Below are 26,461 nucleotides of genomic sequence, written 5' to 3' on the forward strand. Positions count from 1 at the left end.
TAGGGAGACATGGAGGAAATTGTTGTCCAAAACGGACTTCATGAATGGTCCCACCACTCACAAAGCCAGGCAAGTGGGAGTCATTTGGAATTCATCTCCCATCCCACCACCCCACTGCCCCACCCCAGCCCTAACCAGTCAATCCCCCAGGCCTCTTAGTTCTATCTGCTCAGGTCTCTGCAGTCCACGATCTCTATGCCAGAGTTTCCAACAGCAGCACTATCAGATCTTCGGACTGGATAATTTGGGGTGGGAGGGTGTGTCCTGTGCACTGAGGGATGTTTAGTAGCTCCTGGATGCCAGTAGCACCCTCAGCCCCTCCACCCCAAGCCAGGACCATAAAAACTGGCTCCAGACATTGTCAAACGTGACCTGGGGGGCAAAAATCGGCCCTGGTTGAGAACCACGGCTCTGTGCCCTGTGGAGGTTCTTACAGATCTTTAAACCATTTCTGGTCAGTCTTTGCTCTCTCTACTGTCTTTTCCATTCCCTGCCCTTAACCCTGTAACCCTTGCCCATCAGTGTGTTGTAATTACCTATCTACTTGTCTCCCTCTGCTACTCAGTTGTGAGCTCTGGGAGAACAGGAACCATGTTTATCCTTTTCAGCATTGTCTCTCTAGAGCCTAGCACCTTGTCTGGTACACAGATGTCTCTCCGTGTGTGTGTGTGTATGTATTTCTTAAATGAAAGAATGAGTGAATGAATGAATGAATGACTCCTGCCCTGCTTTTCAGAGTTGGCTCCTGGACTAATGGACCAGCCTTCTAGAATGGCCCTCTGCAACCGGCCACACAGCATCCTGAGCAACTGTTCTTCACCACTTGTGATCATAGACCCTACTGCAGAATTGGGTGAGATCACTGGACCCTCACCCTCTCGAAAGCCATAAGGCTTATACAACTTGAAGCCCACCATGTGCTCCCAGAAGACTCCTGTCTCCCAAGATAAGAACTAAGAAACCACACCTCTGATCAGGGCCAGTCCGGCTTTAAGTCTTTCCGTGCTTCTTGCTTACCTCCGGAATGAAGTTCAAACTCTTCAGCCGCAGATACAGGCCCTTCCACACCCAGCCTTGCCCTGAAGAAGCCAGGCTCTCTGACAGCCGGAGATTGGTCTCTATCCCAGCTGCTCAGCACAGCTTTCCCTTCTTAGCCACTGGGCCTGCCCAATGCTCCACTCAGATGACATCCCTTCCCTGCCCCAGGGTGTCCCTTCTCTGATACTCTCACAAGCGTTCAAATAACCATGGTTTCCTGATCCACCTTTCCCCCATGCTGGGAGCTATGGAAGGCCAGGAGTCACATGTAACTCCCTGCTATACCCTCAGAACCTGCTCTAGGGCTGCCATGTGGAGTCTCTCAATAAACATGTGCTGGACACGGTATCTCCCCACCATCCGTTCCTCATTCTCCCTGAGTTTTGCTTGGTGGCCTATATGGTTCCAGGGAGCAGCTTTAATCCCAGCCCTAGCCTGACAAGGGCAGAGCGGAGAGAGAATGCAAAGTCTTGGTGACCTAATTGCGGAGGTGAGTGAGCCCTCACCTGAGGTCAATCCCTCTGAAAATTTCATTTCTCTAAAGCCATTATAGTCCCTTTACTCGTTTAAATAATGTTTCCTATGATCTGCAACTCAAAGCAGCAAGAGAAAGCAAATGATTAAAGGAAAAAGTTAATAAGTGGGCACAATGTACCCCCAAACTCATTTAACCCAGCTGATACTTGCACAGTATGTATTTATTTCCTCCAGTGTTCTTGTACCTGTAAGGAAAAGAGAACTTTCTTTCCAAGGCTTACGCCCTCCCCTCCTTCTCCAGAAGCTGGTTCCATTAATTATCCCATTTTCTCTCTCGTGTCTTCGATCTATCTTTCCCTCCTCAGTGGCTTCCTCCTCCCTACCTTCCAATATTCTCAGGTCTCCAGAGCCTCTAAGCTCTCTCAGCACCTCCCAAAGCTGCAGCCCCAGCTCTTCCATCCTTTCACCTCCAGCCCTCTCCGTGGAATCGCCTGCTCACGGCCTCCAAGCAGGCGGGCACGGTGGGTATTCAGGGAAGGCTCACGACCCAGAAGAGTTGGGTAACCCCAGTCCTTGCTGCCTGTTCTGTGCGAGGTGTGGCCACCCGGCTCCAGGTGTCAGGCGTCAGAGTCTCAGGACTGGCCACCCAGGTTCTCAGGGCCCACACGGAGCTGGACACTGAGGGTGTCCTCCAGCCAGAACCTCTCCTGAAGAGAGAACCACTCTATGTTCAAGACGCAGCTCCCTCACCCAGGAGGGTTCAGGTCATCAGCCCTGTGCCAGTCACCCCCCAGTCCTGCCAATCAGGTGGGGACGAGGCAGGGCCTCAGTCTGGGTCCCAGCATGCAGTGAAGAGACAAGGGGGCTGGAAGGCTCACTCTGGGGCCTCGGGGCCTGGGCCACGGGAACAGGCTCACAGCAGGAAATGGGAGAAGCCCTCCCGCCAGGCTGTGCTCCAGAGTTCCAGCCCACCGGCCAACAGAGGCAGAGGCCTCTATTTCGGAAACGCGATGTTTTCGTGCTCTTCGGTTTTTCTCTAAGTATGTTCTTGCTGCTCTTGTAGATGAAGCCTGATTCCTGCAAGAGATGTCAGCCCGCCAGCTAATGCGATGCTCAGACCACAAGAAAAGGGTGTGTTTATCCAGTCCAGATCATTAAAGCAGGGTGAGGAAACAGAGGGAGGGAACCCCAAAAAATTCCAAGAGCATGGGAGACAAGGTCACAGCCAGGGGTCCAGCAGCCCTCCCAGCCTGGAGAGTTTTTCCGAGGGGCTCCATGTGCATAAGTGGAACCTCTTCCCGGGCATGGTGCAGGTAACTGCCACCCAAGCAAAGATCACCGTGGGCGAGGAGATGCCTGAGGAAGGAGGGCACAGGGTGGAGGGGCGTCCCAGAAGCAGAACAGGCTGGGTCTCCAGGCAGGCCAGACATCAAGCCTCAAAGCCCCCGCCACCCCTACCAGTCCTGCCAAAAGATACACAGTCCCACTGGGAACGTGGCACAGATGGCACACATCCCACACACGCGCCCACCCAGACATCCCCTGCACAGTCACCCCATTCAGGTACCACAGAGATACACACACCAACGCCGCTTTGTGGTTCAAACTGTTTTATACTGAAATACACAGGGCTGATCCCCAAAAGGGTTGGGATGGGGGAGAAAGAAATGATGAAAGCGGGGTGACCACAGGGCTCGATGTCGCCAACACTTGGAGCACGTGCCAGTCCCTCTCTCTGTCTGCCCACCCTGGCAGGACGGTGAGGCCTGGACAGCTGGAGACACTCAGCTGAGCAGGGCAGAGGAGGCAGCCGGTCCTGGGCCCGAGAGTCCTCAGCTGAATGGCTTCACCAGCTTCATGGCGGTATAGTTCTGGAGGGAGGGGGGAGAGGCAGGGACAGGTGATGACAGCTGCCAGGGAATCGGAGCTGGGAAAGGTGGCTGATCCGCTCAACCACCTGCCTGCACCTCTCCCTCATCAGCCCCCAGGCCACACTCAGCTCAGCACTCCACCCGGCCAGCGCTCGCTCTCGCTGTCACACAAGCCCACACTCTTGCCTGGGGGCCACAGCGCCTGAATTGCTCTGGCTTCTCCCCCGTCACTCCAGGGCCCACCCCCAGGTTCTGCCCAGCTACCGAGAGGACTCTGCCCCTGGCCAGGCCAGGACCGGCCTTTTCCATCAGACAGGTGGCCTGAAGGCACGGCTGCGCTTCTCCCCACCCTCCTCCCACACTGCCCAGCGCGGGAACCTGGGGCTCGCTGGCCACCGCGCTCCCGTCCAAAACGCAGAGAGAGAGTTGGGGTGGGGGGTATAGAGGGATGACCCACAGTGCGGACCAGCCCTAGAGATGGGTCACCCCTGATTAAGCCCTGGCTGCTGCAGGACTGGCAGGAATCTCCCCTCCCCACTCCTCCCCCCAAAACCATGAAAACACATACAACACAACACAGGGCTCCTAATTGGGACAGTATGTTCCCCAGCGCCGCCCAGGAAAGCCAACTCTGGAAACAAAGCCGCCGCTCCTTCCCTGCCAGATCGCCTCCTGCCTCCCCACACTGGCCCTGCTCCCGGCTGCCTCTAGGGCAGAGCTGGGAGGAATCAGACGGGCTGCCCTCCCTGTCCCCCTCCCAGGGGAATTTCCAAGAGGGTGGGAGATGAGGCCAACTGGGGGGTGAGCCCCTCTGCACCCAGGCCTCTGCCCCCCCAAGGCCTGAAAGCCAGGTGATGGACGGTCACAGGCCTGGCATCCACCAGGTGACTGGGTGACTTGGCTGGAGGGAAGGAGGATATGCCCAGCTTGTAGCAAAGGCCTGCGAGCAAAAGCAGTCTGCAGCCTCAGACCCAGGCTGCCCTACAGCCCTCGCCTAGGATCTCACCCCACATGCCAGCTCTGGAGAGAGAAGGCAGGGCTGGCATTCGAAACAGGACACATCCCGAAGATCTCAAAGGAGATTGATGCTGCTGCTGGGGACTCAGGACACAGGGAAGAGGCTCTGACCAGGGCCTGCCCGCAGGGCTTTGGGGTAAGGCTGCCCCAGGGACGAGAAAGGACCACAGGCTGGAAGGGACTGGAAATCTTCTGTCCGTCTCCCAGCCAAGCAGCAGGGCCTCCTTCCCCAGGTCCCTGAGGCCTAGTCTGCAGCCCTAGTGCCTTGCAGGGGCGGGGCCCTCCCCTCAGCTCTTCAGCAGAAGGCTGGCTTGACATGCAGCCCCCCTGGGGAAGGCAAAATCGCTCCCCTATCCACAGTGCTAGTCACAGCAGGTCAGCACTGACCTATCCCAGCCCCTTCCTCACGCGACTGGAGGGCCTGGCCACGGTCACTGGGGAGCCACTGACAGAGCCAGAACCCAGCCAACAGCTCCTGACTCCACATGGAGCTGTACTCCGCACAGCAGCGATGCTCTGACCTCGATGTTCCCGAGGCAGATTCTCCTCAGCAGGCCTGGGGCTGGCCCAGGACTCTGCATTTCTTACCAGCTCCCTGGTGCTGCCGCTGCTTGCTCCTCAGCCCACCTCCTCAAGGAGCGAGGGTCCACACCAGCTCCCCTTTGCCCACGCTCCCCGGCCTGGCCTCTCAGTGAGGCGTTAGGCTGTACCCTGTGCTCCCCCTCGTCCCTGGCTTCACTGCATCTCCTCGTGGACCGACAGCTCCCTGGGGCATGGGGCCCACCAGCCTCTCCCTCACCCACACAACACGCCCTCACCTCCCGGACACACTTCGTGCGCTAATAAGGTCTTCACCTGAACCGAGGGGCGGCTGGGTGCCCTCAACATGAGAGGAGGTAAGCCTGAGGACAGGCCAGGTGAGGGCCACTGCGCCTCCCCAACTTGGCCACAGGGCTGCGTCCCAGGGGAGGAGACACAGGGGACCACAAGGGGAGTCCTGGGCCCAACCCCTGAGCCCAGGTCACTGCCAGGGCAGCTACACTCCAGGCACCACCCTTGCTCGTGCCTTTCCAGGGCCCAGCAGCTAACCTTGTACTTGTCATCTGTCTTCCTTTGCTTCAGGAGGGCCCCCCAAACCGAATGAGCTTCAGGGTCCCCCAGCCTGGACCCGCCCCTGGGCCGTGAGTCGTCTCACTGAGCCTCAGAACAGCCTCAGCCTGGCGCTCCAGGCATCACAGTCAGCTGAGACGAGGGCCCGGCTCGCGGCCCAGCTCACGGTCATCCCAGCTCTAGAGCCTCCTTTGTCACTTAGGGTCCAAGGGGTAGCCGGGGCCTGGACGTCCAAACCAGAGCATCCTCTCTGCTGCTCCCACAGTTCATGACCTTAGGGCCTGCAGGGGATTGTTCCGTGGTTTTAACCGTCCTCCTCGTAGGAGGCGTGCTCTGCTGGTACAATGCCTTGCCAGCTACGGTGGGAGAGCGCTCTCGGGGGCCTCCTCCTCCCGGAGGAGTCACGAAGCAAAGAGCTCACAGGTGAGTGATTCCCAGAGCGCACTACCCACTGTGGGACAGTGTGCTTGGCCGGCGGCCTGGTGCTGACCAGGGCTGTGGCCGGAACCCCAGACCGGGAGCTGTACACAGGGCTGCCATGCAGCCCTGAGCTGGTCCCTCTCCTCTCTGGATGTGTGTTTCTTTCCATTCAAATAAGGGTGACATGGAGTCGATCACACCATTCCTCTACTTACATACGATTTTGAATTTTTTGTATTAAAAAGTTTCCAAAATTTCAAGAATATTAAAGATCAGGTGTCAGCCTGGGGACACTGTGATCCCTTCTGAGGTTCTAGAGACACTGGGGGTGCTGCTGTGAGGATGAGGGAAGCACAGGCAGGGAAGAGAGCTCCAGAACCTCCCCCCTTGGGAGGGGCCCCTGGAGCTGGGCACAGCAGTCCCCACGTGGGTGGCCCTGGCCACCCTTCATCAGGCATCAGCTGGCTTCTTAGCAGGTGAAAGGGGCCCCAGTGTTTACTGCGCTTCTTAGCAGGTGAAAGGGGCCCCAGTGTTTACTGCGCTTCTTAGCAGGTGAAAGGGGCCCCAGTGTTTACTGCGCCCAGTGAGAGGCTCCTTGCCCACCCCCTCCTCGCCCACACCTTGCCCCACGCCCACCCCACTGCAGCAGGCAGGACACACTTTCTCAGGTTCCCAGGTGGCACCCTCTCCAGCCCCAGGTCCTCAGCAGGTGCTATCCTCACAAGCAGGGGACCTTCCCCTCTGCTCCGCCATCTACACCTTCCCTGCCCCTCCTGACCCACTCCACACCCTCCTTCAAGAAGGTTCCCCTGCCCATGCCTGCCCAAGGGGCCTCGCCTTCTGCCAACCCCTTGATTACACAGCCCCTCAGGGGCTTGCTGAGGATGCGGTGTCTCCCCATCACGGGCAAGAACTCAGATTCCCTCACTGGGCTAAGAGCTCCCCAAGGGTCTCCTACCAGACTGGGGACTCCCCAGAGCAGGGCCTATGTCTCCCTCATCAGACCATGGACTCCTCAAGGACAGAAGCTACTTCTCTCCATCAGACACGGGGTGCACTTTGAGGACAATGACAGACTCCCCTGAGAACCAGAAGCTGCTGGAGGTCAAGGGCTGTACCTCCCACGTCAGACCAGGAGCTCCTCCAAGACAAGGGTCTGTGCCTCCCCACTCAGGCCAGCTTACCGGGAAGGAGTAGACGAAGATGCCCAAGAACAGCAGGAGAATGAAGAGAAGGATGAAGAGGATGATGGCGCACCGGAACCGCCGCCAGAGGATAAACTTCATAGTCTTGTACGGAGAGGTGAACCAGAGGAAGGAGGTGTCAGGGCGCCTGCGAGTGAGATCCCAGAGGTCAGCAGGGTACCTCCCACCAGGGCTGCTCCCTCCGGGTCCTGCTCACAAATTGCCCTGGCCCACCCGAGTCAGCCCCCCAGACCTGCCCAGCCTCCAGGCCCCCAGCCCCTGTCCACCCCTGCATCGCCCTCTCCTCCCAGCCTTTGCTACAGTGTGAGCCCCGCCCACGTTGCCCTCCTCTTCTTGGTGCTGTCAAGCCCTGCACACCCTCAGGGACCCCGTGCTCAGCCACCCTGTCCAGGTCACCTTCCCTGCCACTCTCTCCTTCCTGACCCAGGACTTAATCACAGACTAGAGATTTGGGGACTGGGCAGAGCTTCAGGGGGCTCCACGTTAGGTGAGTTACGGTCCATGAGCCCCAGAGAAGCTAAGCCACTGGCCTAGATGCACGGGGCTCGTTCACTGGCAGGGGGTGAACCCAGAAAGCTGATTGTGTCTCATAACCAAGAACCTCAAATCCTTCCCCTAGGTCAGCCTCACAAGTCAAAGAGCGGGCAGGATTTTGTGTCTCAGTAACGGCCGTTTTCACATCTGCTTGCGTGCTGCTGGGTCTCCTGGGTCTCTCTGTCTTTCCACCCAGATCCCAGCATCCTTGGGCAGGGATGCCTCTCCCTGCTCTGCCAGCCAGTGGCACTCAGGCTAGCGCTATAACAAAGTGGGCTGTCTGTGCTAAGTGTGACTTGAGCTGAGCAGGCCGTGGAAAGGGACCCAGCGAATGCAGCCCCGCCCACTGCACCCCCCCACCCCGCCCCACGCCCGAAGAGCCATCTTTCAGGCTCCGGAAACTGCCTTCAAGGCTTCTGCATCCACTGGTTTGGGATGTAGGCCCCTCCCTTAGAGACCTGTGAGGTAGGGGAGGCAGGGACTAGGCCCCCATTTCACAGATGGGAAAATTAAAGCTGAAAGGCCTTTTGAAAGCCACACTGACACCACAGGAGAGCCATGGAAGGCAGCTTGGTCAGGGAAAGACCTTGGTCAGGCTCCGGGGCCAATCAGACCAGGTGTGAGAATTTCAGCTCCGCCACTTTCCTTGGAATGACCTTATTTAACTTTGCTGTGACTGTTTCCTCATCTGTAAAGCGGGGATACTAACAACGACTCAGCAGGGAAGGTTCCACGACACAATAGATATATGACAGCACGCCTGGCCTACAGCCAAGAGCTACCCAACAGCGCCTGCTTCTGGAACTAGCTGAGCCCAGCGTGTCCTGGAATGATGTCTGTCACCTGCCCCCTAACAATGGGTACCCTTGGATAAGCCACACCCCTCTCTGGGCCCTGGGACCTCTGTGCGGCTGTACGGTGAGTGCCTCCTGAACTGTGGATACTCCTCCCCGTCCCCTTGGGCATCAGGGCTCAGGGGCTGAGCACCAACCTTGGGTCCTCGAGCTTGGGGTTCATGTTGGGCTCATCCCGGCCCTGGCCGGCCGGCCGCTCCTCATGTTCGCTCTCGGCCACAATCTCCAAAGTCATCTCCAACTTGCCCTGAGGGGACAAGGGGGACCTGATCAGAGACATAAAGGCTTGGCCCCATGGCTTGGAGAGGAGCCAGGCCAGGACAGATGTAAAGGTCACTTTATGATTTGTTTGAAAAAAGATACAGGGTGATCTGCTCATAAAAGTACCTGCTCCTTGCAGAACACATAGCAACTACGGAAATGTATAAAAAAGGAGACTGTCACCCATACTTCTACTATGTAGAGACAAGCACTCTTAATACTTTATTCATCGGAGCTATTTTTCTTTGCAAGTATATGAAATGTCACGCTGTGTATATATGGTTCTATAGCTTGTTTCTTTCATTTAGGAATATATTTTATTATATAATTATATACTCTTTAAAGTCTGCTTTTCATGCTGTATCTATGCCATGGTTGACCATAATTTATTTAGTAAACCAGTTATTTTGGTTCGTTTAGGTTGTTTCCAACTCTTTGTTGTTATAAATAAACCCTAAATTTTTAATTTTATGGGGTTATTTCTTTAGGAGAGATTTTAGAAGTGGGATGAAAAGTTTCAAGGGCATAAATATTGTTAAGTCTCTGGCTATATATTACTACATTGTTTCCCCAAATGGTAAAAATCATTAGCCTGCCCAACAGAGGTAAATGAGAAGGCTGTCTCTCTGCATCCTCACTAGCAATAAGTGTTTCTATTTTTTAAAAATCCTAATATAATACATAAAAAATGTTTTCACATTTTAAAGCATTCCTTTATGTAATTCCTAGGGGAAATGAACCTTCTTAAATATGTAATGGCCACTGTACTGCTTTAGGTATTATCTATGTATGCCCTTTGCTCATTTTTCTTTTGAGATGTTAGTATTTCTTATTAATTGTTATAATTTGTTATACAACACGGATATTTTATTTCAAGGGCCACTTTAGGGATTGGCTGGCTCTCTGCCGTTTCTAAGTACAGTTGACCCTTGAACAACACGGGTTTTAACTGCACAGGTCCACTTATACACAGATTTTTTCAATAAATATACAGTTGGCCCTCATTTGCAGGTTTCAGATCTGTAGATTAAACCAAACGCAGAAGGTGGACTATGAGACTTGAGCACCCATGGATTTGGTGTCCATGCGGGCTCCTGGAACCAACCCTCTGCTGATACCAAGGAAGGACAGTAAACTCATTTACTTCCTCTGCAGAGGAAGGATGATTCTCCATGGTCCCCAGTCACACGCCTGGGCAGACCTCTGGGCAGGGAGAAGAGGACAAGGACAGTCCCTTACAGGGTCCTGCTCAAATGGGAGTGGCATGACCCCTGTCCTCCACAGGAAGCCCAGCCAGAGGGGAACCCAGGATACAGATCACTGTAAAGGCCAAGGAGCAAGTACAAATTCAACAGGGTCCACGGGAGATTAGGGCATCTTTAGATTTAGATAGGCTTTCCTGGGATACGAGCCTCGAGGAGACGAAGGCTGGGAACTGGCAGGGAAGAGGGACAGTGTCTCGGGAAACAGACAGGGAGGGCAGGATAGAGGGAGAGGAACACGTCTGTGCTCAGCGATTTCTATGGACGTGTCACTTCCACCAGCCAGAGGGAACAGACTTACCGCCAGTATCTTCTTCTCACCCTCGTCCGCCACACAGGGCCACCAGCCCTTCACTGTTTTCTGTTCAAAAAGGGACACAAACCACTCCGGGTGGAAAGTGTCATCCAGCTGGTCCAAGGAACACTTCTCAGCTGTCTTGGCAGGCTTGGGCATGCGGTTGAGGTCCAGCTGCAGAGAGCCTATGGCAGAGGAGGGTGCTTTGGCCCACGCTTTCTCAGTCACTGCCAGCCTAGGACCACCCTGGGGCTAGGCAAGTTCAGCCTCCTCAGCTTCTATCCATGGTCTTAGCCCCATGGCTCAAACTCCACTCCCCACCCACTGCCTCTCATTCCATCTGTACAGCAGCTTTCCATCCATCTATTCATGCACGCATATGCCTGCTACTGTGCCCTGACTGATTCACCCTTAACAGAACTTCCCACCTGCTCAACCGTTCATCTTACTATGCACAAATTCACTCATTCACCCATCGTCTACATCCATCAACCATCAACTTTTTAAACTGTTTTTAGTGCAGTAAAATATTTATAGATAAGATAAAATTTATTTTAACCATGTTCAGATGTATACTTCAGTGGCATGAATTACATTCACAACATTTTGCAACCATCAGCACTACCTATTTCCATAACCTTTTCATTCCCCCCAAACAGCAACTCTGTATCCATTAAGTAATAACTCCCCATTCCCCTCTCCTCTCAGCCCTGCTAACCTCTAAATCTACTTTCTGTCTCTATGAAAAAGCCTATTCTAGACACTTCATATAAGTGGGATCATAAAAATTTATCCTTTTGTATCTGGCTTATTTCACTTGGCATAATTAGTTTTCCAGATTCATCCATGTTGTAGCATGTATCAGTACTTCATACTTTTTATGGCTGAATAATATTCCATGGTATGTATATACCACATTTTGTTTATCCATTCATCTGTTGATGGACACTTGGATTGTTTCCACCTTTTGACTCTTGTGAATAATGCTGCTCTGAACACTGGTGTGCAGATGTCTTAGTCCCAGTTTTTAATTCTTTTGGGTACATAACTAGAAGTGAAATTGCTAGGTCATATGTTTAGCTTTTTGAGGAACTGCCAAACTTTTTCCCAAGCAGCTGTGCCATTTTACATGCATACCACCAATGTACAAGTGTTCCAATTTCTCCACATCCTCTCCAACACTTGTTATTTTCCATTTTTTGTTTTTGCTTTTGCTTTTTTATAGGTATAAGTGTTATCTCATTGTGGTTCATCCACCAATTTTTTCATCTGCCCACCTAGTTATCCAAGCAGCTATCTTTCTATACTGCTTCATCTACTCATCTATTTTAACCATCTTCTCCAAGAATAGTCCCATCTACTGGGTTGAGCCATATGAAAATTCTGGTATTCAACTATATTTGACATATAAAAACAGCAATTTCATGAGGTTTCACCTAATCCAATTCCAACAACATGAAGTCAATGGGATTGGAGCATAGGTTACTGAAGGGATTAAGTGAGAGAGGTAAATCTAAAAAATATTTTCCAAGGCCAAATTGAAGAAATTCTGTAACAGGGAAGAGCCAAATCTGACCACATGTTGGATCTGTTTCTCTTACTTTAACCTTTTCTTTCTACTGCTTTTGTTCACTAAAAGGATACTGTCTATACATAATGGCCTGCCTTGGGGAACCCTGCCCCTCTGCCTGAATGTTGAACCAAGGCGCCTTTTTCAGGGAAACATCCAGAACCTGTCCATCTGTGGATGGCTATAAGAAAGAAGAAATTAACACATCCCCTCCCCGAGGCTGGCTATTCCAGGTGATGTTTGCAAACCTTATGGCCTTTTTACTTTACTTCCTCATCTCCTCCGCCTCTTTGTGCTATAAAAGAAACTGGCATCCAAACCCCAATAAGATGGTTATTTTGAGACATTAGTCTGCAATTTTCTCAGTCTGCCAGCTTTCCGAATAAAGTCGTATTCCTTGCCTCAACACCTCATCTCTGATTCATTGGCCTGTCGTGTGGCAAGCAGAGTGAGCTTGGTCTCGGTAACAAATTTGGCAAGCCAGCCAGGAGGCTTGCAGCTTTTGGCTAGCCAGCCCCGGTCAGGGAACATTGTGGCAAGGCCTAGCAGATGCCAGGACCATTTGTCCTGAGGATCTTCCCTTCAAACTTCCCTCAAGCGGTGCCAGCTACTGCAGCGCTTGGCAGTTGAAGCAAGGAAAATACCAACTTCTACGTCCACAGACTCAATTTTGTACAGTTAGTCTACCCAATTCAGTAACCAGTTCATTTGTTTTGGTCTTGGTCTTGTTTTGCTTTTGTGTATCCTTTTGTGTTGCGAGTCGATGAACTCGACTTTGTATGGTAAGTTGCTCCAGCGTGCACACTGGGAACATATTTCCCTCTCAATTTGGGCTTTTCCTTTACAGGATAAGCCAATTTGTTTGATTGGGGTACCCTACTGGAGGGGGAAATTGTTGTTGGACTCTACCTGATTTGGAGCCAGTTCGTTGGTTTTGTAGGGTAAGTCTACCTGATTTGGGAACTAGTTTGTTGGTTTTGCAGGTTAAGTCTACCTGATTTAGGAACTGGTTCATTGGTTTTGGTCTTGGTTTTGTGTGCACCGATGCTAGAGTTTGTTTGGGCCTTTTGTGTTGGAATTTGTTTGTGTCTTTTGTGTTTTGGTGTTATCAAACTTATAAAAAATGGAAATACTCCATCTATCCTGAAGGAGAGCCCTTTGGGGTGTATATTAGATAAATGGGCAAAACATAGCCATGAGCCTATGACTAAGAAAGACATGATACACTATTGTAATAGGGTGTGGACCCAATATATGTTAGGATCAGAAGAATGATGGTCCCTGAATGGCTCACTCAATTATTATATGATCTCGCAGTTAGAAGTGTTTTGCAAAAGAGCAGGCTGCACCAGCAGTTTCTCCAACTGCTCCCCCCCTACATGCCGCCAACATATTCACCGCCTCCTGTTTCCCTTACCCATGGGGATCAAATAGAAGCCTCTATGATAACCCCCAAGGCACAGGGACCTGGTTTAGTATCACCATCTAAGACCCAACAGGACACCCAATTTGGACCAGGGGCCACTTCTACAGCAGGGCAGTTTCCCTTGTGCTGACATCCTGTAAGAGGCCAGGGGACTCCCCTGGACTTGAGGCATCCGATTCTAATTTCCCCACAGGAGCCCCAGGTAACTTAGATAGTGGAGAACAAGTTGATTGACTACCTTCCCTATTTATCTTAAGAGGCTTGTAAATATTAAACAAAGGGGAAACAAAGGCATCCTAGGAAAAACTTGACTGTATCTTTGAGATGTAAGTGTCCTATCTGGTCTTCTCAGGAACGCTCATCTCTGCCATCTTTCTAAAATGCAAACTTTGAAAAAAGGGCAAAGTAATTTAGAAATTGACTTGTCAAGGATAAATTAAAAAACTAAGTGTTTTTTCTGTAAAAATTCAGCCATCTAGACAAGTGAACTTGATTTGTTCCATCTGCCAGAAACCTAAATTTAATCCAACCTCTTTTTGTAAACTGATGGGTTTTATGTTGCTGTACGTGACTCAGGGCTGAAATTTTGAAATGAGAACTATGATGTCTCTGTTTGTTTGTGTCCTTGTATGTGTCTTTGTCTTTGGATAACATTGCTGGGGTTGATTTGCGGATGAGCTCTATTTAATTGGCTTAAAGAAGAGTAAGTTCTTACAAACCAAACAATTCTAAATACAAGAAAAATTAAGCTAAATGAATTTTGGGTTCATGTGCACTGAGAAATATTCAGTATTAATGTTTGTTTGTTGATCTAATTAATATAGACATGTCATTAGAGTCATCAGCATTAAGTATAATACTTTCATTATGCCTAGGTTTAATATAAGCTAAATAAAATCTTGTTATATCTGTTGCAAATTTATCAGCAAGGAAAGTAACTTGATGTAAAGAAACTTTTAAGGAAAGAAAATGCAAATGAGATAAGAGCTTTAGGTGCACTTTTAAAAATAATTATCTTTATCTAAAATTAATCTCTCCAGAGCTTCCCTGGTGGTGCAGTGGTTAGGAATCCGCCTGCCAATGAAGGGGACACAGGTTCGATCCCTGGCCTGGGAAGATCCCACATGCCATGGAGCAACTAAGCCCATGCACCACAACTACTGAGCCTCCGCTCTAGAGTCCACATGCCACAACTACTGAGGCCTGTGCTCCACAACAAGAGAAGCCACAATAATGTAAAGCCCATGCACCGCAATGAAGAGTAGCCCCTGCTCGCTGCAACTAGAGAAAGCCCACGCACAGCAATGAAGACCCAACATAGCCAAAAATAAACACAAATAAATAAATTAAAAGAAAATAAAATTATTAATCTCTGCAGATATTCCACAACTTGAAAGTTAGAATTGTGCTAAAATAAGTTAAGTCATGGAAGGTTTATGGAAAGTGGACCCCAAGAAAAGAGTTTTGTAGATGGTCAGGATTGACTAAGTTTAAAATAAGTTTAACTGAGTAAATGAATTTTAAAAGTAAGCTGGTCAAAAATTTGAATTTGGCTTTTCTCTCTGTTAAGAAGACAAGGTTTCTTAAAATTCTGAACTGCCTCTGATAACAGATTTTAAGTTTTTCTACCTTTTAAGTGATCTGTTCTGTATTTGCCTTTGAAATCTTTTACTGTTACTTCCGCTAAGTGAATAACTATTGTTTCACAGTGACCTAAGATCCTATCTGACTGTTTAAACCCTTTTGATATTTTTTTGACAAAACTTCACAAATCAAATTGTAATGAAGGGGCTTCCCTGGTGGTACAGTGGTTGAGAGTCCGCCTGCCGATGCAGGGGGCACAGGTTCGTGCCCTGGTCTGGGAAGATCCCACATGCCGCGAAGCAGCTGGGCCCGTGAGCCATGGCCACTGAGCCTGCGCATCCGGAGCCTGTACTCCACAACGGGAGAGGCCACAACAGTGAGAGGCCCGCGTACCGCAAAAAAAAAAAAAAAAAATTATAATGAAGTTCCTTTGAACTCTAACTAACTTTGGGATGCTTCAAAGGGCCTCTGAAACACCCCAAAGAGAGATATTAACTAATTAGGTTCACTTGGTATGTTGAATTACATGGGAAGTGTCAAATAAGTAATAAATCTTCTTAGGTTATACTGTATGGCAAATGATACCGGTATTCTAGAGATTATATGGAGTTCCTAAAATTTGATGTGTGCTGGTAAAATGTTATCCATCATAATTCTAGTTATTATCTAAATGTGTTGCACGTCACAGCACTAACCAAGTTACTTTGTCAATTGCATTGTAATCAGATTTAAACGGGCCTTCTTAAGTCTTTCGTCATTATAGACAGTTATGGTTTCACTCTGATGATGCCTTTGTAAAAATGCTTCCTCTTCAAGAAGATTTATAGGAAGGACTTTGGATAAATACAAGTTTCTGGCTTTCAGGCCATAATGCTGGACTGGCTAAGAAATTGAAGAATTCTAATGGGAAACCTGATGGCTTATAAAGCTGTTAACAGGAAGGATTCGTTACATAGAACTCAGTAAAGTGGTGAATATGGTTATAATTTTTATGGTTTCTATCTGAAAAATGACTGCTTTAAATCTGTGTTTTCCAGGTGTAAGGAAAACCTTCCCCTTAAGCTAATTATGACTCACAGTAATTTGGTAAATTACACCTTTGTAAGCCAAATGGTTTGTATTTTGTGTCTCCCTGCTGTACTATGTCTTTGTCAATGTTACTAGCTGCATTACTTATATCCTGTCTATTTTATAAGACCGTTGTCTCTTACAGTACCCAGTGTGTAACCAGGCTTCCAACAAAACTTCTATGGATAAACATCTTGAGGAAATAGATCACATTTATAACGTAAAATAATTGTAATAGTGTGATTCTAGGTATGGGAAGAAGCAACAAGGGAAAATGTCTCCTGGATCATAATTAGATAGGGGATCCAGAGAATCTTTAATTATCAATAGGGCCTAATCCCAAAACTAGCACTTGGAGTGGCACACCAAGAATTTTTGCCTCATCTGGGATAAGCCTCCCAGCGCCGTGGGACAAAAGTTGATCATGAAATGTCTCCCAAATATTGGTCAAAATCTTGACCAAGAGGAGAGGATCTGAGAAATTGAATATTTCCTGCCACATCCGTCATTAGCGATTGCAGCCCTCCATCGTGAGCCGGTGAACCCTGAGGAAACTCAGGATATGAGAATACAGGATACAGGCCCCAGATAGCTAAGGTGCATATCACGGGAGTGATTTCAGTGAGCCCAGACTCTTGCATTTTCCCATACATAGAAAAGCGCTAAATTCCTTAACTTGAAGTGCTCCCTCCCAAGCTTGAAGCCCTCAAAATTCCCACTGAATACATCATAACTCTCAACTTTTAAGCTGTGAATATTTTTTAAGGCTACAGGTGTAAAGGAGACGCTTTCCAGAGAGGAACAAAAGAAACAATGTTTGGAACACTGACACCGATGGACACTCCCAGAAAGATCCATCTGATGAAGCAGTTAGAACGGCCATCGCCCCTTCTTCCACAAGATTGTGGAATGGATATTGACAGTGGGGAATTGTAACAGGGAAGAGCCAAATCGGACTATATGTTGGATCTGTTTCTTTTACTTTAACCTTTGCTTTCCACTGCTTATGTTCACTAAAAGGATACTGTCTATACATAATGGCATAATGTCTATACATACTATCTATACTCAGGGAACCCTGCCCCTCTGCCTGAATGTTAAACCAAAGTGCCTTTGTTCAGGGAAATATCTGGAACCTGTCCACCTGTGGATGGCTACAAGAAAGAAGAAATTAACACATCCTCTCCCGGAGGCTGGCCATTCCAGGTGATATTTGCAAAACTTATAGCCTTTTTACTTTACTTCCTCATCTCCTCCCCTTCTCTGTGCTATAAAAGAAACTGGCATCCAAACCCTAATAAGATGGTTATTTTGAGACTTTAGTCTGTCATCTTCTTGGTCAGCCGGCTTTCCAAATAAAGTCGTATTCCTTGTCTCAACACCTCGTCTTCAATTCTTTGGCCTGTCGTGCAGTGAGCAGAGCAAGCCTGGACTCGGTAACAATTCTTGAATACCATACAAAGGAGATTAGGTTTTTTTCAGTGTGGAATGCTCAGTTACTGCAAGTATTCATTGACTGGATCTATTTTTCTAGCTTTCTTTTTTTCCATTCATCCATTTATCCTTCCATACATCTATCTGCTTTGACTTAACTATCTACATCCCTCTAGAGCTACCATTTGCTGAGCACTGTATCTATCCGTTAATCAGGCCATTATTCTATCCAGCATTTGTTCAACTCTATCAGCATTCATCTATCTATCCACCCATCTACACATCTCTCCATCCCTCAACTACAGACGAATGTTTATTTCCCATTTTAAATATGATCCCAAGATAATATTAAGTAAAAATCAGGATGTTAAACTATATATACTATATCTACATAAAGACTGTAAGGAAACATAGGATTATTTCCTGATGGCAAAATTACAGATCTTAACTATCATTTTTAAAATAAAAGTAATAAGTACTCAAAAGAAGTAAAATATGTAATTAGAAAATACATTATGAAGGGGGAAAAAGAAATCTCTGAATAATACTGTAAGTTGCTAAAAGAGTAGATCTTAAAATTTCTCTTCACAAGAAAAAAACATTGTTAACTACATAACTTATTTTGGCTATCACTTCACAATATATACAAACATCCAATTAAAAAAAGAAATCTATGGAGTTAAAAAGTAGTAGTTTTATTTTTAAAAACAAAAGATGATCCTGTTTAATTTTATTTTGGATACTGTTTTCTCATTCAATAAAATGCAATTTTTTGTTTGTCTTTTTAAAATTGATTTTCTAAAGCCTCACCTCATAAAGGCAAGATTGATAGACTGATGCTAAAAAAATTATTTAGTCTGTAAGCAAAAAAAAATTCCATAAAAATGTGAAAAGCAATTGAAAAATGGAGAAATTATTTGTAATGTGTCCTTACTATATAAAAAGCTCTGAAAATCAACAATAAAAGAGGACCATCCCAAAACCATGAAAAAGAAAATCCCATCAACAATATGGATAAGAAACATATTTTTAAAGTTGTACCTTACAAGTAATGAAGAAATGCAAAGAAAGATAAAAATGAGGTACCACACTGGCAATATTTAAAAAAAAAAAGATAACACTGGCAGCAAAAGTTTAGGAAAAATGGTGCCCTTAAGGCAAACAGGGCACAGGTGAGAATATAAAAATGTAAAATCTTTCTAGAGGGCTATTGAACAAAATGTTTCAAAAACCACTAAAATGTACAAAGACTCTAAAAATCTGCTTCTTAGAGTTCAGGAAAGGTACGCACAAAGGGTCCAAAAATGTAAGCCTAGGCTGTCACTCACGCAGGAAATCCTAGAGGTGAGCCGAGTACGCACCTAGGGGGGACTAATGAGGGTCCGATGGGACATCAGGCAGGACATTAAGCACCATGATGCAGATACAATGCAGATGGATAACTCCTGACAGAAAGAATGTTTTTAATATATTGTTTTCCCCAAAATCAAGATCTAAGACAGTATGTGTAATATAAACCAATTTTGCTATCTATATGCCATATATGCATGTGTATATATATGTATAATACACACATATAACACATATGTGTTTGCTTGTATAAGATACATGCCAAAATAATAATACACGCCAAAGTGAAGGTTATCTTAGTTATATTAGTGAAGGTTATCTCTGGGTAGTGAGATTATAATAAAATAGGAAGGGGAGGCATTGCTTATCTCCGGTTTCTAATTTTGCCACAGGAATTATGTATTCCAGAATAATAAGTAAGAGAACAAAAGTCCAACTTAGTGCTATGATTTTGACACCCTGAATCTTTTACAGTGAAGTTGTGGAGCAGCTGCCAGTCCTCCGAGTTCAGGGGACCAGGCTCGGGGTCGGGGGGAAGTGGGGTGAAGAGCAGCCCGACGGGCAGGCAGCCCTCGTCCCCATTCCTGCTGGGGCTGCTCCTCAGAGCATCCTCTGCAGGGGCCCAAGAGCTCGGTGACTTCTGCAATCACTGGCCACACAGGGAGGGCTCCAGTGATTCGTCCAAGCCCGCCCTGCCCCCAGGTGGCAGAGCAGAACTGCAACACAGGACTCGTGACTTCCTGGACCGCCTTTCTCACAGGTTCACTATTTCTTTACTGAGGTGAAATTCACATAACAAAATGCACCATTTTAACCATTGCAAAGTGTACCACTCAGTGGCTTTTAGTATATTCACAGCGTTGTGAGACCACCAGCACTATCTAATCCCAGAATATTTTCATCACCCCTAAAAAAACACCAGACCCACGAGCAGTCGGTCCCCAACCTCCTCTCCTTCCAATCCCCGGCAACCGCTTTCTGCCCCTGTGGATTACGTATTGCGGGCATTTCATGTAAAGGAATCATACGATATTCGTACTTTTGCGTCTGGCTTCTCTCACTTGCTGTGTTTTCAAGGTTCACCCACGGCGTAGCATGATCTCATTTCTTCTTGCGGCTGGATAACGTCCTATCGTAGGGATAGGCCACATTTTCCCAGTGAACTGTTATAGCTGTGATGGGGCGGCTCCTTACAGTCCAGCCAGCAGGCCCCACACCTCACCCTGTGAAGGCACCATCTCCACCTCGTCCTCCAAGCCAGCGCTCCCTGTTCCAACACGGCCCAGCGTTCAATGCCACCTCGGCTGGCAGGCCACCCTGCTGGCCACCCTGACCACCCTGGCACTACCCTGTGTCACCGACCTCACTCAGCACCAGGGACCAGTGACCCTGAGCTCCCTGATCCTCCTGCCAGCCTTCCCACAAGGCCTGAGAGAGGCGCACAAACATACAGCAGGGGTTCTGGGGCAGCCCCGACAGGCAAGATGGTGCTGACCGGAAACGGTGCTCACCCAGAAAGTCATCAAAGGAGAACTTGTCGTTGTCCCAGATCTGGAATACCGCTCGGGCGGGGATCTTGCTCTCTGTCTTGTCCAGCCTCCAGAAAGCATCCTGGCCCAGAGGAGAAGCAGAGGAGGAAGCAGGAGAGCAGGATTAGAGAGGAGCAGTGGTCCCTTCTAGCCTGGAAGGCTGCCTGGAGGAGGCAGTGGAGGGGTACGTCCCTTAGGGACTTGCCAGAGTCAGGTCCTGGCAGGAAGACTGCTGAGACCCCAGAGGGCAGTGTTCAAGGGCCCAGGAGGGGACCACGCAGGCTCACGTGACATAAGGGAGCTCCTTTAATCCTCGCAATTCCATGAGTCAAGGTTCTCATTGCCGTTTTACAGATGATGTAACAAAGGCTTTGAGAAGTTAAGAATTTGCCCAAAGTCTGACAGGTAATAAAAACAACATTAATATGCACTTCTTAGGCATCAGCCTTTTCCCACTATGAAATCATTTATGCTTCCAACGACCTATGAGGAGATACTATCTTGAGGAAACCAGAGCGAGTAATTTATCCAAGTCACCCAGCTGGGAAGGGGCAAGCTGGATTCCAACCCAGTCAGTCAGGTTCAAGAGTCTCTTAATCCTGCCCCTGTGATCTTGGGGACAAGGTGGGCTGGCTGGGAGCCTGGGTGTCAGGGGGGACCCCCCGACACACCACGGTAAGGATCTGGCACTGGGGGCAGTGTCCCCAGCCCACCCCACCTTCACCTCCAAGAGCTTGCCCTGGGGCACACCGAAAGCTCCCGGTGCTGGGAAGTTCACCAGCCCACTGCTGTCCCCTCCCCGCTTCCTCAGACCAGTCAGCCTGAAACTGCACTGTCTTGGGCTTCTCTCCACCAAGGCCTCGTGGAGCAGCTGAGGGCTGGGGACTGGCACGCTGAGGCCTGGATCCACCCCTGGGTCCAGTCACACTCAACCCAAAGGACCGTCCCTGGGGCTTTCCCACTCACACCTATTCTCTGTCCTCTCACTGTAGCTTTACCTGAGTGGGTGGCAAGGACCCACTGACCATCCCGCAGATGGTGGGTGCCAGGTCACAGCAGGGACCTGGACCCAGTCTCAGGGGGACAGACTCCACGGGAGTCAGGGAGTACTGCTGACCCCACAGGTTTGTCTGGGTCCAGGTGCCCTGTGTACACAGCCTTGGTGGCCTGTCCAGATCACACGGACCCCACAGAGGTCCCGTGACCAAAGGCCGTGGCCGGTGCCCCCTGAGGAATGATCACCTTGTGAAGCAGTTGGCTGCAGCCTGCACTGCTGCCTGGGCTGGTGAAGGGGTTCAGGTCCCCACCTGGCCCCTCGCTCCCAGCCCCATCTGGTGCCTCCCCCTTTTCCAGGCCCCAGCCCTCCTGCAGGTGCCTCCCTCCTCTGGCGGGGCTTTTATGGCCAGCTCTGCAGGCCTGCCTGTACAGGACGCCAGCATCCTCCGTGCCTCTGGCCGGCCCGGTTTATGGGCTCAGTAATGAGCCAGAGGTTCAAACAGCCCCTGGTGGGAGCAGCTGGGCTGGGGCTCCAGCCTGGGGATGGCCCCCCAGGTCCCAGGCACTCATTACGTTCCCAGTCTGGGCCCTTTTACTAGCTGTTTATTTGCAGGGTGGGTGCCTGACGCACAGGCCCGCTCTGGTGGGTGTGCTGGGCTCCAGGTGGGGAGCCGGCCAGGGCAACCAGCAGTGGTTCAAAGCCGCCGGATGAAAGGAGACCTTGTACTTTACAACAGTCTCGTCTGGTTAATGGGGTCCCTGGAGGGCCTGCCTGCCAGAGGCGCTGAACCCCTCGGCAGAGGGCTGGCTCTGCAGCAGGACCAAGGAGCCAAGAGGCTGTGCAGTGCCGCTGCACTAACCACCCCCAGGCTTAGTCCCCTAGCCCAGACCAGCTAATTGGTGCCCCACCGTGGGCACGGCTCCCCCTGCCTCCCAGCGTCCTTTCTCCCAGAGGGACCCGATGGCCCTGTCTCGGGTCAAGCCAGTTCCTCCCTCATGTTCCTGGGTGACTTCAGAACCCCTTGACTGTTCTCAACCTCCTCTTCTGACCTCTGCCACACACACCCCTCCAGCCGCCCTCTCCGGAGCCTGGCACCAAGCAGGGGGAAGTCCCGTTCCCTCAGCCCTCACCACTCCGGGCCATGCCCAGCCTCCTTGACTCCTCCCAGCTCAGCATCCCCCATAGCCTTCTCCTTCTCCCAAGGCCAGCCCAGTCCTGCGGGCCATCGGGCCAATGGGTCGGCTCCCTCAGCCCCTCTCTTCCTCTGGAACTCCACTGTTGGTCAATTCAACTCTCTGCTTCCTTGCTGGTGTCTAAAGGGCAGAGATGAAACCCCACTGTCGCCAAAATGGAGCCCCCTCAAATTCTTCATCAGCAATCTCATTGGGCCCTCAGAACTGCCGGGTACCACCAGTTAGCTCCCTCTCCCTCTGCCTTTCTCTCCCCCTTTGTCTCCTTCACTCAATAATGGCTGCTTCCCGCCTTTGTCGTTTGTCTCAAATCACCTGCCACAGTGCCAGGAGATTCTCTCTCTTCCTACTTTGTAGCAAGAACAGAAGGCTCTGCTCCCTGCGACTCCTTGCACCCATCTCCACCTGTCACAACAGAGAGGTGGTCCCGCCTCCCATGTTGGGCCGATCGGCATCTCTCAGCCTCAGTTCCCCAGCCACGCCTCACCCCGTGTAGGGCTTGATGAGCACGGGAGGTGGCCTGAAGGAGGGCCTGGCCGCCCTTCCCCATTCCCTCCGTCCACAGCAAGGACAGGCACTGTTTGTTTGACTTGGAGCTCTCCCCAGCAAATGCAGCATTTGGTTTGTTATGGAAACATCTTTTGATAGACAAACATGCTGAACAAAGGCAAACAGGATTAAACCTACAAATAGGCCAGGCTTTCCTTGACGGCACAGCATCCAGGGCTGTTACTAAACTCTGCTTTCTGGTAGGCATCCCTGGGTGAAAGAATTCATTTAACCTTATTTAACCCATAGTTTCTTTTGTTTGATGGTTTCAGAATGTTCAGCAGAACATTCTGGTTTCTCTGAAGTGCAGATGATTCTGTCTGTTGGGTTAGGAAGGGGTCATGGGGGAAGGATGCAATGAAGAGGACCTAGGCAGCCGAGGTCCATTACACATTTCCCTTCTTTAAGCCACACAACCGTTCAGGACAGAAAGAGGAGCCGCAGAAGCTTTGCCTTGGAGCCCTGCGCCACCTCTGGAAGGAAACAGGACCAGCAGGACCCAAACTCCAGAGAGGTATTCACCCTGTGGAACAGGAGAGCTTGTGCAGGCGGAACTGATTCTAGGCGGGACGCAGTAGTTAGAAGCTCCGACAGAGGGGCCCTCCGCCTCCGGAAGCTGCCTGCCCACGGCACCCTCCTCACTGTGCTCTGGGGGGTGCTCCCTAAAGGCAGGCTCGGGGCCACCACCCGCCTTGGGACCCGCCTATTTCTGGAGGAGAGAGTTCACGGCCCAGAGGAGGCCTCAACTAGAAGATGCTAACCCACAAAGAGCTGAGGTCTCTGGAGCTGCCCCTTCCCACGCTGAGGCACCGGGCCTCCCCAGGTCTGAGAGATACTAGCCTGGACAGTGGCCACAGGCCCCAGGCACAGAAATGGGAGAAAGGGGGAAGCAGCAGGGACTTGGCTAAGCAACACCCGATCCTAGCGGGTGGCCAGACAACCCAAACCGAAGGCCAGACAGCCCTCTGGGGCCGCTCTCCCTAGGGGTTCTGCCCCACCACTCTCTGATGACCGTGCTGGGCTTCCCTACCAATGTTCTCCCCACTCTGAGCCCACGGCCCTCCCTGCGGCTTGGTTAGTTAGGATTTGGACTTAGCTCCATACAGTGGTTGTAGCGCTGGCGTGGGGGAGATTGTGGGATGGCAGCAATGCTAACAATGGCGATGATGGCAGAGGTAGGAGGAGTGGGCGTGGTGGGCGTGGTGGTGGTGGTGACGCCGGCAGTGATGGGACAATGGTGGTGGCTGTTACGCAGCGGTAGCCGAGGTGGCTCCAGCAATGGCAGGGCAGCGGCAGGAGTATGACAGTGACACAGCTGACAGTGATCAGGCTGCTATTCGACAGCCCTGGGACGAGCACCCCGGGGACAGGAATGACACCCACCTTCTTGGAGACAGTGCAGACTTGCTCAGCTGGCAGGTAGTCAAAAGGGAAGATGAACCTCCAGTTAAAGTTGCCTTCGCCTCCCAGGGACCGGTAATGCACGTCTGTCTTCTGCTTGTGCTCTTCAAAGCCAACCATCCAACTAGACACACACATTTTCAAGAACACGGCTAGTTAAGGTCTCCACCGCAATACGCAGCCTCGACGTAAGCAAACAAGGAACTAAGAAGGTCATCGAACTCGGTAAGCGATAAAGGAAAAATAATTTGATGTACCAAATGTGTCATAAATTTCAAAATGTTCTCACTTCTCTCTTGAGGGATATCCTCAAGCCTTGTAAGTTCAATGCAAAGATTCATGTGGAAGAAGAAATCTGGTGGGGGTTGACTCCCCAGAGGCAGAGACCACTCCCATAAGGCCGTCCTTCCTTTCTTGTTCTCCCCCTTCCCTACCCCAGAATTCCCCCTTTCCCAACCAACCACCACCCCGGAGGGAGCAGAGGCGACACCGTGGAGTCGGGACGGGTGGGCAGGAGGGTGACTTCCTACCCTTTCACATAAATGTCGCTCATCTTCTCCCCGGTGATGCTGAGGTCGTCCAGGATCACATCCTTGGTGTTCCAAATAATACAACGCAGGAAAAACCTGCAGAGAAGGATGACTCAAATCCACGTGGATTTCCCACCAAAGGGTGGGCAGTCCTTGTCCGAGAAGCCGAGAAGTCAGCTCACCCAAGACTCTGCTGCTTGCCCGGCTGGACATTTGGCCAGGCCCGCACAAGAGTGAGGCCTGAGTGGCCCAAAGCCTGGCCCGAGAGCCACCGCCTGCTCCCACCCGCAGCAACCAGTCCACCACCCTGCTCAGCTCTGAGCCTGGGCTGGGGTAAGTCACCTTCTGGCTCTCCGTGGGGTGATGTTGAAAGGAGGTCCCGGCCGCCCCAGGGCCTTTGGAAACAGGTCGATCCACATCTGCAGCTTCCCCTGGGGAGGGAGACATGACCCTGCTCTCTCGCCACCCTCTTCATTCAACCAACATCTCCTGATCACCCGCTCTGCACTGGATACTTGGAGCACAGGACAGGGAAACCCCAGGCCCTGCACACTGTAGGAGAGATGCCCTCAAGGGGACCATAGGGCCAACCACAGGGGTGAGCCCACTGCCCCACAGGCCAAGGACTGGGGTAGCACCTGGGGATCAGGGGTCAGGGCAGCTCTCTGGAGACAGCGATGTTTGCTGAGTCTCACTGTGCCAGGCGGAAGAGGGCAGGGGGCAGTCGGCCTTGGGGATGGTGTACACAGTTGTGGAGGCTCAGAGAGCATGGTTTAGTGATGGGGGCTCAGAGGGTTTCCACGACAGGAAACCACTCTACCTGCCACCACTTAGCTCCCTCTTTCTCTGCAAGCCGGCTGTTATCTCTGTCCCCATCTTACAGAAGAAGGAGCAGGGATTGACCTAACTTCTTCTGGTTCACATGAGCGTGAAAGAGCTGACATTTCAACACCTGCAGTGCCACTCTGGGGAGCTGGTGGCCACGCCACCAAGGGGAGGAGAGCTCAGCTCCAAAGAGCAGAGAGGAAGTTCTCTGCATGTCCACAAAGGCACCTTAGTGCCACAAAGGCTGCCTCGGCCCATCTCTGCCTGGAACATTTTCTCTCCTCCCCCTCCTCCAAACCCCTCCAGGAAGCCTCCCCATGTCACCCCTGGGCCTGCTGTCCCTCTGCCCTCCCTCCCTCTGCCTGGGAGAATTCCCCTGGCCCTCCCGATGGCTGCTCTGCCTCTCTGTCATAGGCTCGCCCTGTCTGAACTCCCCACTGCCCAGCACAGGGTTGGCCATCTGCAATGTCACTGACTGATGGCAGGGGAGGACTCCCTGTGGCCAGGCTGAAACAGAGAGGCTTCAGAATGACCTGTGGGCAGCCAGAGGTCCAGCCTACACGGGGATGGAGGAGAAGCCTCATTCCCCAGGCCCTGAGGCCTGCAGGCAGCCAGGGGAGGCCAGGCTCAAGAGGTCCCCTCGTGGGCCAACAATGGTAACCAT

At 50.6% G+C, this 26,461-nt stretch overlaps 1 protein-coding gene across 21 annotated transcripts in view; it reads right to left on the reverse strand.

Moving 5' to 3' along the window:
* Positions 1 to 3,115: 3,115 nt before the first annotated feature.
* The window catches only part of DYSF (dysferlin), a 223,761-nt gene continuing 200,415 nt past the window's right edge, over positions 3,116 to 26,461 (reverse strand). For all 21 annotated transcript variants that reach the window (XM_033400464.2, XM_004277066.3, XM_004277062.3 and 18 more), the window contains 8 exons: positions 25,315 to 25,403; positions 24,973 to 25,068; positions 24,425 to 24,566; positions 20,288 to 20,387; positions 10,351 to 10,529; positions 8,664 to 8,773; positions 7,118 to 7,265; positions 3,116 to 3,386 (listed from right to left, as the gene is read on the reverse strand). In XM_033400464.2, coding sequence (XP_033256355.2) covers positions 3,348 to 3,386; positions 7,118 to 7,265; positions 8,664 to 8,773; positions 10,351 to 10,529; positions 20,288 to 20,387; positions 24,425 to 24,566; positions 24,973 to 25,068; positions 25,315 to 25,403 — 903 coding nt within the window. In that variant the 3' untranslated portion in view covers positions 3,116 to 3,347. The remainder of the gene's footprint in view (positions 3,387 to 7,117; positions 7,266 to 8,663; positions 8,774 to 10,350; positions 10,530 to 20,287; positions 20,388 to 24,424; positions 24,567 to 24,972; positions 25,069 to 25,314; positions 25,404 to 26,461) is intronic.

This window comes from Orcinus orca, chromosome 13 (genome assembly GCF_937001465.1).
Source record: "Orcinus orca chromosome 13, mOrcOrc1.1, whole genome shotgun sequence".
NCBI classification, from domain to species: Eukaryota; Metazoa; Chordata; class Mammalia; order Artiodactyla; family Delphinidae; genus Orcinus; species Orcinus orca.